Source organism: Scylla paramamosain, chromosome 2 (assembly GCF_035594125.1).
Source record: "Scylla paramamosain isolate STU-SP2022 chromosome 2, ASM3559412v1, whole genome shotgun sequence".
Lineage (NCBI taxonomy): Eukaryota > Metazoa > Arthropoda > Malacostraca > Decapoda > Portunidae > Scylla > Scylla paramamosain.
In genome coordinates, this window is record NC_087152.1 from 32286817 (window position 1) to 32303773 (window position 16957).

The 16957-nt window shown below is 37.4% G+C and overlaps 1 protein-coding gene across 22 annotated transcripts in view; it reads right to left on the reverse strand.

The window, feature by feature from the left end:
* Positions 1-1946: 1946 nt before the first annotated feature.
* Positions 1947-16957, reverse strand: part of LOC135113598 (partitioning defective 3 homolog) — a 95884-nt gene continuing 80873 nt past the window's right edge. For 9 of the 22 annotated variants that reach the window (XM_064028993.1, XM_064028937.1, XM_064029058.1 and 6 more), the window contains 10 exons: positions 16514-16652; positions 16086-16233; positions 14888-15086; positions 13064-13213; positions 11943-12020; positions 8057-8247; positions 7016-7090; positions 5298-5375; positions 3547-3743; positions 1947-3270 (listed from right to left, as the gene is read on the reverse strand). In XM_064028993.1, coding sequence (XP_063885063.1) covers positions 2981-3270; positions 3547-3743; positions 5298-5375; positions 7016-7090; positions 8057-8247; positions 11943-12020; positions 13064-13213; positions 14888-15086; positions 16086-16233; positions 16514-16652 — 1545 coding nt within the window. In that variant the 3' untranslated portion in view covers positions 1947-2980. The remainder of the gene's footprint in view (positions 3271-3546; positions 3744-5297; positions 5376-7015; positions 7091-8056; positions 8248-11942; positions 12021-13063; positions 13214-14887; positions 15087-16085; positions 16234-16513; positions 16653-16957) is intronic. The other 13 variants (XM_064029020.1, XM_064029091.1, XM_064029065.1 and 10 more) reach the window with 11 other exon arrangements.

The following is a 16957-nucleotide window of genomic DNA, read 5'->3' on the forward strand; positions in this document are numbered from 1 at the left end:
CAACTATTTTCAATTGGGAAAACACAAATTATGCCAGAAAGCAAGCAGATTTGCAAAAATGATGGTAAGCTGACATATTTCCATAACCAAGGAGATAGGTTGAAAAATTTAAATCACCAGGACCAGGTTAAATATATCCCAGAGGATAAAAAGAATGCAAAAAATTGACTTGTGAACTGCTGGTCAGTATTATTAGGAGACTGTTAGATTCAGGTGAGGTGCTGTTCATTTGGAGACAATTGAATTTAATTCCCAATTTCAAGGAAGAAGATAAAATGTCAATGTTGAACTACTAGCCAGCCACCATGAAATCAGCTGTAGCAAAAACTGTAATTGTAAGGAAGATAAGGAATAATTTACTCAAACATAAGTTAATAAAGGATTCACAGCATGGCTTAACAAAAGGAAAGTCATGCTTCAAGAACCTGCTGAGTTTTTATAGTGGATTCCATGAGGTAGGAGATAATACAGATAGTTACAACATAATATACTTGAACTTCAGTAAGGCATTTGACAAGTTACCACATCAAAGGCCCTTGAACAAGATTATGGCACAAGGGATGGATGAGAAAGTTTTAAGCTAGATGAAGTTATGATAATGTGACAGGGAACAAAAAAGTTAATTAATGGGTCTTCATCTGACTAGGGAAAAGCAGTTACTGAGATACCACAGGGGTCAGTTTTAGAACCATTATTTTAATATATATTAACGATCTACAGGAATTCCTAGAGGAGACCCACATAATAAGTACACAACAAAGAATAAGGCACTGGTAAGATAAGAGGACAAAAAGATTTGGAAGATATAGTTAGCTCTGATCAGAGAAAACAATGCATAGTGGCCGCAAATAAAGCAAATCGTGTACTATAAGTCATCTTTAGGAGTGTGAAAAGTAGAAGTCCCAAAGTAATATTTAAGTTATATTTGCCACTGGTCAACCTCCTCTAGATAATGCTGTGCAGTTCTAGTCCCCACATTATAGGAAAGATGCAGGGCTATTAGAATCAGTACAGTGGAGGATGACTAAAAAGATACAAGTGATGACAAGTATTCCTTACAAAAGGAGATTGAAGCTTTTGAATTTACATCCCTTTGAGAGGTGTACACTTTGAGGAGATCTGTTGGAGTTCAAGTGGTATGAAGGTTATAACAAGAATTACAAACAAAATCCCCAGGATCAGCAATTAGGACAGTGCAAGTAATAGAGTTCAAACTTGATGAAAAGAGATTTAAAAAGGGATAGGAAAAATTGGATTCTCAAATACTTGAGTGGTAGATGAATGGAATAGACTCAATAATCAGGTTGTTAGTGTTCTGTCGTTAGGGAGCTTTAAGAGAAGATAAGATGGCTTTATGGATGGGGATAATAGGCGAAAATATGTATGTTCTGGAAAGAGAATGCCATGTGTATGACTGATGGCTTCTTGCAACTTACCTTATTTTCTCATGTTCCTATGTTGTAAAGTATAGCAACTAATTCTGGGCCATAATTATAAAACCTACTGTATGACAAAAACCTAAAGGAAATGAAAATACCAACACCTAATGAGAGAAGAAAAACGGGTACCTAAATGAAATACACAAGTTAATGAAATGAGTGGGAAAAATAAAGTAAATAAATAAATAAAATAAAATGATAAAAAGAGGCTGGATATTTGAAAAGAAAAAAGTTGAGGAAAGGGAGATGTTTTAGTTACATAGTTTCCTCTATCAAAATATAAGCATGTGGATTAGATTAGATGTGAAAGAGAAAACCAGTGCATATCAGCTAAATGAAAATTAGGAAAAATACAGATATGGGAACAAGACCACACAAGTGGCAGCTTAAGCCCTATACACTACAGCTAAGTATATACAGCTACATAAACACATCCCATGAGAATAAAAGGGGAACAAAAGAACATGGTAAAAGCATACAAGGGGAACAAAAGAAAATGGTAAAAGATTTCACATATTTCCTTTATTCTTCTCTGGAAGCATGGAAAAGTTCCAGCATCCTGCAGAGGCTGACAGCTGCAACATGAGGGACTAAAGCTGCTTCACTTCTTCCACACCGTATAAAAATCTTTAAAAGCAGTCATACAAATAATTTATACAATGGTCCTTTACAAAATACTGTACAGAGGACACTGCCAACACACAGACATGTACCACCGGCCAGTTTGGCACACTCAAGTATTGGTCCATTTTATCATTCCAGAAATTGCTAAGAAATTATTTATTAAAAGCTAAAGCAATAAAGTATATCATAAAATTCAGTATAAAATGCATTCATTGTAAATTTCACTAAATTAATGTACATGTATTCAAATATGAATTCTATATAAAATCTATATATGTATATTAAAATATGTCACAAGAGTCTGCAGCATCACAATTAAAACTTTATTGATGAACAACCTATTGCTCACAAGGCAACGTTATGGATGGCACTCAATCTCATCCACATCACTGACATAAGGCACCAACTTCAGGAGCACATGAAGGATCTGCAACCCATGAGTACCCAGTGCTGAGGCAGCCTGAGGTGGTGACTGGCTTTCCAGACACCCTGCACAGCCATCTTTTAACAAATACAAAACCTCAGCAGCTGCCACAACCTGATGAACAGTGTATTACCTCCCTTTGGCTGGGGCATGTGTGTTAAAGGCAAGAAGAAGGAGTTGGTCTCTTAAACTACAACCATAAAACTATTAAAAGTTGTGGAATGTTGCATTTGTCTGTGACACAGGGCTGGCTGGGGACAACATTCCATTTGTACATCACACAGCAGTAGCCAAACCATTCTCTCACTCAATGCTCATTTATTTATACAGTCACTCATAATCCTTTATCCTCCAGCCTAATCTCCATATATTAACAATCACTTATACACAAGTAACATTTTGATTTTCAATAAATTAATTAATGTGTTCCTTTCTGGATTAAAACTACGACTTTACAAATATTTTACAGTAATTATACATTTTGCAGTTTTTATCATACCTTTGAGCCAGGCACAGTTATTTTAGTGCTATGATGAGGAGGGGGAGGTGGGGGATTGTGGTGTGGTCCAGTGTAGTGACTGGCTGGCCGGAAGCCTGATGAATACACCCCCTCGACTCGGTGGGAGTCTCGCTCTCCCTGACTGTGGTATGAGCTAGGCTGCCCGTGGCTGGCTCCTGGCAGGCCACTACGCCCGGACTGACTGGAGTGGACATTTGGCTTGTACATGGTTAGATGATGTGGCTGGGAGGCTCCTGGATGTAGGCTGCCAATGCCTTCACTGTCTGTGAGAAGAAGAGGAGCAGTATTTTTTATGTTCATGGAACATGGCTAACATTTGACACAAAACACTGAAAAATAACTAACCAGGGTTTTTAATTAGACCTCTGATTTCCACAAAGTGCAATTTGAGAAAGGTGAAATTGTTTGAGATCATGAGTTTAGAGCATGTTTTAAAAGCATGACTGAGATTTCTAAATATTTAGCATTAACAAGTTGTATTTCCATAACAAATTTTGAATAAATTCTAAGGTCTATAAAAGCACCAGTGAGAAACTTACTTTTTGCAGGTGGAGGTGGACCAGGTGGTGGTGGTGGCTGGTGTCGCCTGGGGAGGGAAGTGCTACTGTTGTCTTGAGCATGGGAGATCATAGCTTGCACACTCTCATACTCATAATAGTTGCTCACTGGACGATGGTGACCTTCTCTCCCAGAGTCCCGAGGCCCACGTTGGCTTTGGTATTCTCTTGCCTCCCGGCTGTAGATCAGCATGAGTAAGAATGAAAATTTACTAAAACATGCTTTGAATGCTCAGTAAAATAACCTTACTAATGGTGAGTGAGCTTTATGAACTGTACTTCCTTATGCTAACATCGCTGAGGTATGAAAGACTTACATGCAACGGTCTTCTTGTATAGGAGTGTTGGAAATGAATAAATGGTACAGTACCCAACCTATTTACACAGTTATACTAATTTCAACTCACTCACTCATGATCATAGCTAAACAAATTTTGAAAGCAATCAATTCATATTAGTATTAGATATCTTTGCATGTACACACACACAAAAGAAAATGGTTTTCCACCACAAGACTGATAGTGATGAGAATTAATGATAGACTTGTTTCATCTAGAAATATTGTACAATGCTGACTGTACAGTTGTTTTTCAAAGAGAATATCTTCCCATACTTTCCTGAAACAAGTTAAGTATACTTCATGGCAATCTAAATATGGATCAAACTCCATGTACAACAATACACATCACATAATGTTATTCCAAAGTTTTGTTGGTTGCAACTAACTGACAGGCAGGGGAATAAGCCAAGCCATGGCCAATTATTCTTGCCATTTTTTTTAGCTGGCAATTGTTATGACAGTCCCTCTGAAATGTCATTGGAAACACTGAGAAACTGATGTAAAAGAAAGCAATGGGAGGGGAAGGCTGAGGGCTGATGGGGCATGATAACATGAAACCTAAATGTTACCAATCAGACCAAGATGATCACAAAGTTCTGAGTGGATTTAGATCACCCTTGACTATTGGGTCCTAATACCATCATAAAAACATACTGGAACTACCGAAATGTTAATTTATTATGTACACACACTACTTTACAAACATAATCCTTTCCATCAATTTTCACAAGAAAAATTATTCAGTTCAACAATTACAAGAAAGGAAACAATTTAAAAAGAGACACTACTCAAGTACTAAAGATACTGTAGACTGCTAGCAATAAGTAACTTTTATTAAATTATTAAATACTCATAGGTTATAAAAAAAAATAATAAAAAAATAAAAATAAATAAATAAATAATAAATAAATAAATAAATAAAAATAAAAATAAAAATAAAATAAATAAATAAATAAAAACAAATAACAATACAATAATAAAAAATAAATACATAAAAAATTTCAATAAATTAAAATTTTTAAAAACTTTTCCAGCAAAAAAAAAAAAAAAAAAAAAAAAAAAAAAAAAAAAAAAAAAAAACCTTGCTATTTTAAGCTAGGATGGTCCCTTGCCAAAAGTAATACAATGACACATAAAAGACACACTGAGTCACATAATAATATAAATCCTGTAAATTCACCATTCACATCACTAACTGACAGGATTTACCACGGCATGCTTTGTCTTTATTTCTCCTTCATACAAAGAAAAGAATCAGCAACTTCTTTGTTTGCATCTGCATCATAAGGAATAAGAGAGAGACCAATGCCAGTGTAGGCTGAGGGAATACAGGTGCTTCAGAGTGTGGGTGACATGCATCATGCAGTCTTGGCCTCATGCATTATCATTATACCTTGCAAGAATTGACTCGTGAATAAAGGTCTCCTCCAGCTTGTGCAGGAGCATGGTGGGCGCCCCGTCCAGCTGTCGCCTGCAAGTGAGAGTTGTGGCCGCTGGGCAGGTTATCACCACCATCACAGGCCACACCAACACTGCTGGTCTTCTGCCCCACCACTGCCATCACCTCCATCCACCAGCACTTCAACCCTCCACCCCACTAACATTATCCCACACAAGCTCAATTTCAATCCCAGTCCTGATCAACACCCACACACAACCACACATACACAAATATCTGCTATTAAAGCACATGACCATCTATATATCCTTAACATGACTTGTTATAATTTACAGCAAACATGCTACATAACTGTAGATACCAGATCTTGATAAATGAGTTAAACATCATCATGCACTGCATTAACTGCTATCAGATTACAACGGCAGACCATTTTCAACTCTTTAAATCAATGATGATGGTCTTTACCTAAATAAATAATACTTGCCACATGAGATCATAAAAAATAGCTTTTCATTAATTAAATAATTTTTTACAAAAGTACTGGGACTTGAACTCTCTTCTTTTACTCTTGATAGATAACAATGCACTGAATCAAGGGAAAAAGTTATGTTTCTATAAACAAAATTTCTATAGCAATTACAAATGTACAAGACAGTCCCATTCATTGCTAATGGCATTACTGTTGCATATTTTTCTCTAAGTGGAATTACATTCCATAATGTAAATGAAGGTAGAAATATGTCATCAAAATTCTAATAAATGTTATTGCCATTATAAGTTGTGTGACTGTTGCATAGGGCTTCTTGCAAATTCAAGAACGAAGAGCAGAGAAATTTCTTTATGGTCTTCTAAATGTATATACAGGTGGCTGAATGTTGTGAGTACATAGTGCTCTGAATTCCCCTTGAACATATATATATACACAAGGAATGTGACTTGGTAAGTAGCAACTTGTATGGGAAATAATTATTATTTATTATCATTATCATTATTACTATTTATTTATTTTTTGCTTGAAAAGTATGTCCTCTACTAAATGTTAGGCAGCAACTGCAGCCATACACATTGGAATTTTTAATTATACCTGGACAATCATTTTGATATTTTGAGCACAAAGACTACTGAAACACCCAAAAGTAAAAAAAAAAAAAAAAAAAAAAAAAAAAAAAAAAAAAAAAAAAAAAAAAAAAAAAACACTAAACATACAAAAGAGCCAGTAATTCATCCAGTAAACTGTCAATTAATGATTATGGATCAAGATGTGATCTTAAATTGGAGAATCTTTCCATCAAGAAATTTAAATCATATCATATCCATAAATCCACAAATTTGAATTTTTCCTTTCATAGATTCTCTGTAAAGTGGTGATCTTTTTTAAAGATGTTCAAATAAATTTTATACTCAAATCAAGTTCAAGAGTGTTTAGGGACTTCACCCTCACTAATTTGTCCCTCTCAGTGTTTGGCCCCGTAGCCCTTGTACCCAGCCAAGCACAACCACCCTTTGTCAGCAAGCGTCAGTCCACTTAAACTTAACATTAATAACTAGAAGCACCCACACAACACTATCACACACTGACACACTATTTTGTCCATACATAATGAAACCAAACTTTTTAGTCTACAAGGTAGCTTAGAGGGTAAGTCAGTTCTAACATACCAGTAGCACTCACAGGTCTAGTTAGTAGAACCATAACACAGGAGTCTCACCTAGTCTGTTTATCCCGAAAATCTTGGTACTGCTGACTAGCTAATTTCTTTAGCCTTTCCTGCTCCTTGTTTTTGCTGCATGCAAAAATAAAAGAGAAACAGTGATAACATTCTAAACATGAAGAGCAATTTGAGAAGGTAAAAAAGCTTAGTTATTAAGGCCATTCTACAGCATAGTATTAATAAGTCAGTTTGGTGGTGTGTGGTGCGGAGTGTTTGATCAGGCTTGTTAACTCTTGGGTCCACAATATATGTATACAGTAACAAATGTTTATTCCTTCAAATATAAACTAGTGTCTCCAAGTGTGATTACTGAGTAAATATTATCAGTAACATTAATGCCATAGCCAGGTTAGTACATCTTATAGAGACACTGTTAGCATTCATGCCATTATACAACATGAGTATGTAAAATATTTCCAAGTTTGAAACCATTCCTTTGTTTTAATCAATGAGATATAACTATAATAAATTAAGTTTTTGATAAATTAAGGTTTCCCGGTCCACTTTTATGTATGTATCTTCCTTAGCATGCATGGAATACAGACCAGAATAATAGCTTTCTTTACTTCAGCATGTAGGTGTTATGAGTTCAGTATAACAGATTATACTTCTTTGAAGATTTGCTTTCTATATACTGGTGTTATGTTTGGTATAGTACAGCCATTTATGGCTGGTGTGAATTATTGGTGTCAACAAATATTATTTGTTTTTCATGTGTACTGGAAATTTCAGCAAGCATTGCAGGCAATGAATTGTAATAACTAAGTTGCATCCACCACCACCACCACCACCACCACCATTATTCCTGTTATCCCACCACCATCATCACCACTACCATCACAGTTATTCCAGTTATCCCACCACCACCACCACCAATGTATCATTCACAAGAGAAATTTATATAAATATATAAAGCAATAAAGAATCTTAACTGTGAAACATTTATTGAACTTTACATCACAAAACCACTGCAAACTTTTGACTATTTTAAAATCTGTTATCAAAAATAAAGAGGGCAATAAAAAGCAACTCCCTTACCGTAAATGCTGCTGAATTTGTTCATAGTTTACATAATGAGAATATGTGTGAGGATCAGCATAGGCAGTGCGGCTCCCAGGTCTGCCTGCTGCCTCACCTGCCCTGCTTGCACCATCTCCATAGAGGTCATAGCTGTGAGAGCGCACGTGTCGCACTTCAGATCGTGGCTCGCTGGGTACTGGCTCAAGGCGCTGTGAGGGTGAAGTCTGTGTTATGGTGCATTTCATTTTAGAGGCAAGAATGAGGATGTGGCCTTAAATAAATGGTGAATAGATATAAAAAGAGAATGCAGTACACCTCTCAGATAAAATATGTATTTACCCATTAAATTAATTATTTTACTAATGTCCCAAAACTGCCCACATTGTGTCAGATGTGAAACTGACTTACTGATATGATGAACAATAACTATGGTGATGACTGATAAAAACACCTACTCAAATTGTTGATTAAATTCTTTGATCCTTTAACATTGTAAACCCTCAAATTAGTGAAATGGTAATTTTGTCATCTCTTTCCTATTAATTGTCTATTTACTTCAATTTTTTATAAATCTAGCAGAGTAACTAAGTGGGAAAGAAAATATCTAAATTCTACCAAATTTAATGCAAAGCCCCTAAAGTTTACCAGTACCTAGAGACAGCTATACTCAAATCAAACTTAACTTTTGTGTGAAAAAATAAGCTACACCGGAGAAGGAGAAAACCTCTCTCAAATTTCATTAGTAAATGAGGTATTTATATCCTCTTGCTCCTATATGGTCATTACATATATACAACAAAAGCATTTGACAATTTCAGAAACAGTGTTCTTAGTTTACTTGGAAAGTGTCTTCCTACTAAAAGTATGTATGCTAAATGAGACTTCACAAGTACTATATGCACAAAATACATTCATACATCAAAGTGACATAGCCCTATGGGCTGCTGCTTAGTCATATCCAGCAATACATTTTATCAAATATGGAAGTGCCTTTCCTTAGTGGAAATTCAGAAATTTGCTATGGATATGAAATAGAGCAAAATAAAGCAGAAGAAAGACAGCTATACATCTAAGGGCTCCACATAATGAAATGAAACCAAAGAAGGATGAAAAGGTACAGATGAGCAAAGGAAAATATGATATTTGAGTAATGTTTACATTGATAAAATGTGTTGCCATTAATTTTGTTGTAAGGAAAAACATTATTAATTAATTCACAAAGAATGAAATGCTAACAGTTTTGCTTACTAAGGGAAAAGGAACTAGTCTATACAAAACCACAAAAAAAAAAAATAAATAAATAAATAAACCAGTAACTTATGAAAAAATGTATACAAGTCATTGAAAAAGGGTAAAAAATAAGAGAAGTTAGAATAATGAGAGATGGTATGCAAGAAATATGGATATAATGGTTATGCAAATAATAAGCAAACTTGGAAGCAATTCTATATGGAATAAAAAAATCTGACATATCCAAATACCATACAACTAACTAAGGATGAAATAATTATACTGAATCCTAACTGTGTCTTAAAGTATTGGTGATGAACTGTAACAGATAATGGTTGCCTTCCTCTATGCTAAAATTATATTGTTATTACTGTCATCATTAAAAACATTTCTAACAAAATTCCCTTCAATTAAGAATTCTCTTATTCTCTCTCAGCCTTTGGGGAACACAAGCAAAATATCTGTAAAATGTATATACTTCCTCAATAGACACAAAACAGAACTTCACTTGCCAATGAACAGCTATCATGCATCTCTTCACTCAAACACTAAAAAATTCATAGAAAATGGAGAGAGAGAGAGAGAGAGAGAGAGAGAGAGAGAGAGAGAGAGAGAGAGAGAGAGAGAGAGAGAGAGAGAGAGAGAGAGAGAGAGAGAGAGAGAGAGAGAGAGAGAGAGAGAGAGAGAGAGAGAGAGAGAGAGAGAGAAATGAAGTTCTTGTAAAAGATAAAAATTACATACGAGAAACATTATTTTATGCTAAATATCAAAGAGCAAATAATACAAAATCAAAGACTAGCATTCAGCAAGCTTACTGTTACTGCAGCAATGAAGTAACTTGCTGTGTGGTTCATCCTAATAAAAACACAGGTAGCAAAAAACAATCATTACTGAAGACCTGGAAGTTTACAGGTTCACTGGTCATCAAATACAATAACCTACTTTCTCATAATCATCAATAATACACCAACTTTAGTTCAGAATTCAGCAGGCATCTAACATCAGCACTGGGTGTATGTCTGAAACAATAAACAAGCAAAGTATCACATAGAACAACATTACTGCATCAAGCAACTGAACAACCGAGGTGTCAACTCATAGCTTAAGTTGAAAACAATGCTTGGTCAGTCCAAGCAACACTTCCACACTGATACCTCAAAAATAGATCTCAGGCGTCGGCTCTCCCCAATCAGGTCTTGGCTGTGGGAGCGACGGTGGCAGGAGGGGCGGGGTGGTGGTGGCCCTAACCTGCCACCCTGCAACACATCACCATCATGCAATGCAATACTATACTGTGTGGACCAAGTACTACAATGTGACTTTCCTGTAACTGCTCTTCCAGCATCATTAGAAGGCGCATAATGGCATGCATCCCCAAAGTTACTACGTCTACAAGATGTGGAAGGTCCATCATGCTGGTGCTGGACTCATGCCATGCTAAGCTGGTGCTGCTGATCCATACCCTTACCCAGAATTGACTATTGTCTAGTATTGCGGTAGAGCGCAGGGCAGCCAAAGGGACTGGGGCACCCTTGGGAGGGGGAGGGGGAGGAGGGCATGGCCAGCCTCGGGCAGACATGGCAGCCTCCTTCCCCTTCACGCCCATTCGTGGCAGAGAGTTGGTGCGTGCAGCACTTCCATTACTGCTGTTGCTGCCACTGCTACTGTTGCTGCTGCTGCTGTTGTTGCTGCCTAATGGCGCTGCTATTTTACTGTTGCAGTTGCCATGCTTTTGTGTGCCAGGAATGTTAGTCCCACTCATGATTCCCAAAGAACCCCAAGTTGCCCCACTATTAACACCACCACCATGTTGTTCCCCCTCAATATCAACACTGCTGCTGCCTGTTCTACCACCATGGTTCTTCTTACCAAAAGAGCTGTGCTCATTTATATTTTGATTAATAAAATTTCTATTTGCCAATTCACTTGCATTATTATTGTTTACTTTATCCAGAGAATAATTATGGGAAGACGAGAAATCTGGCAAAATTTTGGTGAAGGAGAAAGTAAAGTCTGGGGTGATTTCATTCATTTGGCTGAATTGTGAAGATGAGTGACTAGTTGTGGTCTGGGTAGGAGCCCTTTGGTTCACTTGAAGAGTTGAACACTGACTGACAGGAGGAGCAGAACTGGAGCCTAAGTTTGGTTTAGGGGCATGATAGAGGGTGGGTGGTTTGTAATTATTATTGATGGGTCTATTTCTAGGAGGCAAGGGAGGTTTGGTAGACACAGACTTTTGAATAATTAAATTGGACAAATTATTCACTCTGGCTTCCTCATCATTAGTTGAGACACCACAGCTTTCATTTGGTTTAGGAGGACCTGTTCCAGTCTTACATGGCACTGAATATATATCATTATTGTGAATATACTTGTTTGACTGCATAAAAGCTGATAAGTTGTCCACATCTGGGGCTCCAGGTACTTTATTCTCTGTTTTGTGCCGAGGTGAGTCTGTGTCTGGCTGAAAGCAAGCCCCATAAAGAGAGTACCGGTGAGTGGAGGAAGCAGCAGTTTTGCCTGAAGGACTGTTGACAATGCCATGGAAAGAGTGTCTGTTTGTATTCCCTGTGCCTTTTACTTTATTAGAAGAGGAAGAATGGCAAGAAGAGTTCATGGAGGAAGGAGGTTGATAGGACTTGGCTGACCTATGCACAACACTCTCAGACATTACTTGCGGCTTGATGTCTGAAGAATTAAGAGTGTTATTGTTTGCCCTGTCAGCCTCCAAGTGTCCTCTTTCATCCAGCATCTGTAATAATGTTGGGAGAGGAGAGGTGGTGAAGTACTCCTTCTCCAGAACCTGGCATCCCTCACCCAATGTTAGAGTCAACTGTACTAAGCTTCTACACTACTTCCCCCAGGAGCAGAGCTGACCACCATTACAATACAGTAATATACCTTATGTGAGAAAAAAAAATAAGGAACTACTGTATATAGTTAGTAACCTGTTAAAAAATACCTTAAGATATGTAATTGCAGAGGGTGACACTAAAAGTGTAGGCCTTTCAGTAATTAGGTAATCAACAATTATTTGTAATATTGACAATAATGAATTTCCAAAACATCCGAGTGGAAATTTTTACACTGAACACCATAGAATGATATACCAGAGAAACATTAATGATTGGCTTAGTTTAACAGCAATGAAACATGTGAACATTTCCATTTCCATTTCCACTGGAATTCAGTACATGTATTGGTGTTTACAATATTTTATGAAATCAATGTAATGATGGCCATATGTTTATTAAATTATGAATTAGGTGCTTTAATATTATTATTAAGATATTTTTGTTAATAATCTCTATAACTTTACAAAACCTTTCACTAGATACAATGTGCTAGGTACACACAATGGATGTTAAAGCTGCATTTAACAATAGGAGGTAAAGCAGTAGGGTTGATTAGAAGCCTCCCATGGCAGTGAGTCAGGAGTTAAAGACCTTGCATGCTTGGGGGTGGTGTAGAAATAGGGGGAGAAAATAGACAACCAAATCTATCTCTATGTAAACTCCATAAGCAGACATCAAAATTTCCAGGTTAGTACACCAAATAATCTAAACGTAAAGAAGTTGCCCAGCACAAGTACTAACAAACACTTCCCCTTCTTGCTAAAAAAAGCTAAAGCTCCACCTGGTTTCCATGTAGTCTTTCAACACAAGAAAAATCAATTCTTAAAATCTTGTTACCTGTCCCTGAAAATCTCTCATAGAACTTGAACTTGGCCACTGAAAGGAAAACAATGAGCAGATGCCTGTAATGTTAGATGGGCAGTGTGTGTTCTGAGCTCACCTGTCTGATTGCACTCTCATAGTGCTCCTCCATGTCATCTGTTGGGTAGGTTCTGTTCCGCTGGGCGTGGCGACGCTGATGCTCTGCCCTTAACTGGTGCATTCTTTCTGAACGAGATGGCTCCCCATCCTCCCCTCTTGCCTGCTGCTGCTGTTCAGATAAAGGACAAGTGAAATTATCAGTTACTAATATCTACTATCTACTTTTTATTTACATATCAGGCTTACATCTCACTTCAAGGATGATGATTAACACCTAAATGCAATAAATTAATCAAAATGTATGCCTGTATTCACAAACATTAACCTCACTCACTCAAATCTAAATATTATATCCAAATATGTGAAATATGATATATATGTTTTGTTCATGAGTTTGCTTTAATATATGAATACAGTCATCAAATTTTTCATATGTGATATATAATTACATACTTATTCTGCAAGAAATAAGCCTTGCACAAGCATCCCTTAACCCTTAAACTGCGCAATTATGATTTCAGGATAGCTGCAGGGTGCGCAAAAAATGGCAAAAAATTAACTTGCTTGAAAACTATCTTTGATCTTTTTAAACTCAAAGGAGACAAGTAGAGCACTGAAATGTGAAATAAAAAATGAAAAAAAATACATTGTGTGGCAGTGATGGATGGCTGAAGTTCTTTGGGAAGTGGCTGGGGGCCAGCGACAGGGGAGCCGGGAAGGTGTCAAAGAGATCATTTTCCTGTTCTTTCTGCCAGTGTGAATCATCAGGAAGTGTTGAGAGTGATTCCTCAGAATCTTCTATCAATGGTAAAAATTTTGATGGTGTCAATGGCATATTACGGGCTTTGCCTGGCAGTGAGGAAGCGGCAGCGTGCTCCTGACCTTGAGAGGCAGGAGTGTGTTTACGGGATTTCTTGGGCTTTCTCACAGCACCAGAAGTTGATTGCTGTAAATAATCTACATCATCAGGGCCTAGTCCAAGCTTTCTTTTTACTATCTTCTTCTTTTTACGACATCTGCCTCCCCCATGGCCATGAATGTGGGAGCCAGGAGGCTGGCCAGCATCGGAAGATGATAATGAATTACCGTCTTCCATGACTGCCTAAGGCTGACTGAGACAATAATGCCTATATGGAGCAAAAGAGAGATGATGTTGCCAAATGATGTTCATTGGATTTTACGGTGGCTGTGCGGGAACTTTTGAAATGCAGCTTAGAAAACCTGTCATCTTAAGATGTCTCGCGCAGTTGGTCGAACAGCATCTTAAGATGTCTGGCGCAGTTTACGGGTTAAACTGTTTGCACTAAATCAAATAAAGCTTATAGATAATGTTACAACAAAGCTGTTACACAAACCCCCACATTGTAAATACCTCAACTAGTATAATATTTTAAGCATCCTACCATTACTTATCAACAGAAGTCCTCCAATAATGCACAAGTCAGATAAAGAAAGTGTCCAATTTCATCAATTATTTACTGATGTCAGAAAAGGACTGAAAAATGATCACTAAATTCACTGTAACTGTCCATTACATGTAACTGAATTCATGTGAATCAAACAATAAAATCTGCTTATTTCTGTAAATGTACCAACTGAATACAAGGTTACTGATAAAAACTTCCCTTAATACTTTCCTTCAACATAACATTTAAATGAGAGAGAGAGAGAGAGAGAGAGAGAGAGAGAGAGAGAGAGAGAGAGAGAGAGAGAGAGAGAGAGAGAGAGAGAGAGAGAGAGAGAGAGAGAGAGAGAGAGAGAGAGAGAGAGAGAGAGAGAGAGAGAGAGAGAGAGAGAGAAACAGCACACCACAGTGCTGCTAAGCCCAGTGATCCACACACACCTGTGAGGTCCGTGCGGTGTTCTCAATGAGGCGCCTGTACTGTTCCTGCATGTGGTCGTGTTCCTCCTGCTGCAGCCGCCGCACTGCTGCCAGCCGTTCCACCTCTGCCCGGTCCATTTCCCCTCGCCCCTCTCTCTCCCCATCCCCTCTGCCAGGTCCACTATTTGTATTATCTACACTCTTACGATGCTTTCCAAACCTGTGGGTGATTGCAGGAGTGTCCATTAGTATTACTGTTCAGTTGCCACTATGAAGTTTTAAACTCTTATTGACAAAAAAAAAAAAAAAAAAAAAAAAAAAAAAAAAAAAAAAAAAAAAAAAAAAATATCTGTATTTAAGGACTTTTGTTTAGCTACACACAAATTTTTATAATAATAATATTGGCCACCCTTAAAGTTCTCCATATAATTAATAACACAGAAAATAAATCCTGGCAAACAAATACTGGAACTGGATGATTTGCGGGTGACTAACCAGTTTATGTCAGGATCCTGTGGTACCAATGATAATAAAAACTGACAATGAGTGGAAAACAGCAATTTGCTGTATACAACAGATGAACAGTTTTCAAGCGGTCTGATCATAATAAAAGTATGAGAAAGTGAGAACAATGACAAAAAAAATCTGAGGCAGAAATTGTAACTTTGAGGTGATGACCAAAGAGAATGGAATGACTGTGTTAAGGAGACACTGACTCACTGAGTCTGAAGCATCCAGGTGAGTGACAGGTGTGAGGGAGATGCATTAGCTAAGACAGTATATTAGAGGGTGGGCACTGTGTTGCTGATGACAGGGGGGCTTGAATAAAATGAAGTGGCTGAGATAAGTCACTGCAGGGACTGTTTAGTTTCTTATGATTTCCAGACTTGTGATGCTTGGTGAGAGACCCACTTCACAAGCCACTGTGTTTTATATTTGGTTATTTCAGTTATTTGAAAGATAAACTCCACCATGGTTAAATAAAAGATATAGGCTTGTTAATTATCTTAAAATCTCTTACCACAACTTGTACTGGAAAAGGAGTCTCCTGCACCAATCTCTTCTTGAATGCCTACTTGCCCATCATCTTAAAATTTGAACTAGTACCAGTCATTAAAATTGCTGATAGAAAGATCATGCTTTACATGAAGATAGCTGAAATATGATTACCAAAATACTCCAAACCACCTGTGTCCCACCATGAGTCTCCTATACCCACCTGAACATGGAGCCAAGACCTTTGAGCAAACCCGCCTTCTTTTTCCCAATTTTCTTGTGCTTGTCCTCGGCAGCAGAGTTGACAGATGACTGGCGACTGTTGCCTCGGCCAAATCCAGACCCACTGGATTCCGACTCCTCTTCAGCCACTGTTAGGATACAATGGCTTGCTAATTGTAATAGCTAATTTTATTCTAATAAGCTAATTAAAGAATGATGTCTTTATCTTTACTTGTATTCTATAATTCAAGGAGAGCAAGCCTAACATGTCTTGTCATATGGTCTATATCCTGCAAACATGAATAAGCTATGCCAAAATTTTATTCCTTAAACTACCACATCAAAATTCACTATAAAACCTCATCCTGCAAAAGGTATATCTGAAATCTCTCTTATACTACATTCCTCACAGAGAAAACAGCTACTCACAGGTCTCCATTTTGCTGCGCAGTCCATTGAGTGGGACGTCATAAGATCGGTCAACAGCTGCACGGAAGCTCTCATTGCACCCCCGGCCTCTTGGTACCCGACCTGATCCCATCCGGTGACCCTCCTCCTCCATGGTCATCTGGGAACATCACACATGTTTTAATGGCTGTTTGATATCATGTAAATGTTCTCCTTTATTTGACTGACATGAGGGAAAAAATATACCAACACATTTCATTTAATCAGTACATTATAGTATCTACTTCTCTAGATCTGATGCACGTTTCTAAGAACTCACTCAACGAAATGGCCGTGATACAAGTCTCCCTTGATTCCTATATTTTCTTGTTCTAATCTCTTTATTCTCCTCTCTGCCATTTCTTTCATATATTCTTTTTCTTGTCTTAATCATTCCATTCTATCTTTATATATAGCCAAACCACC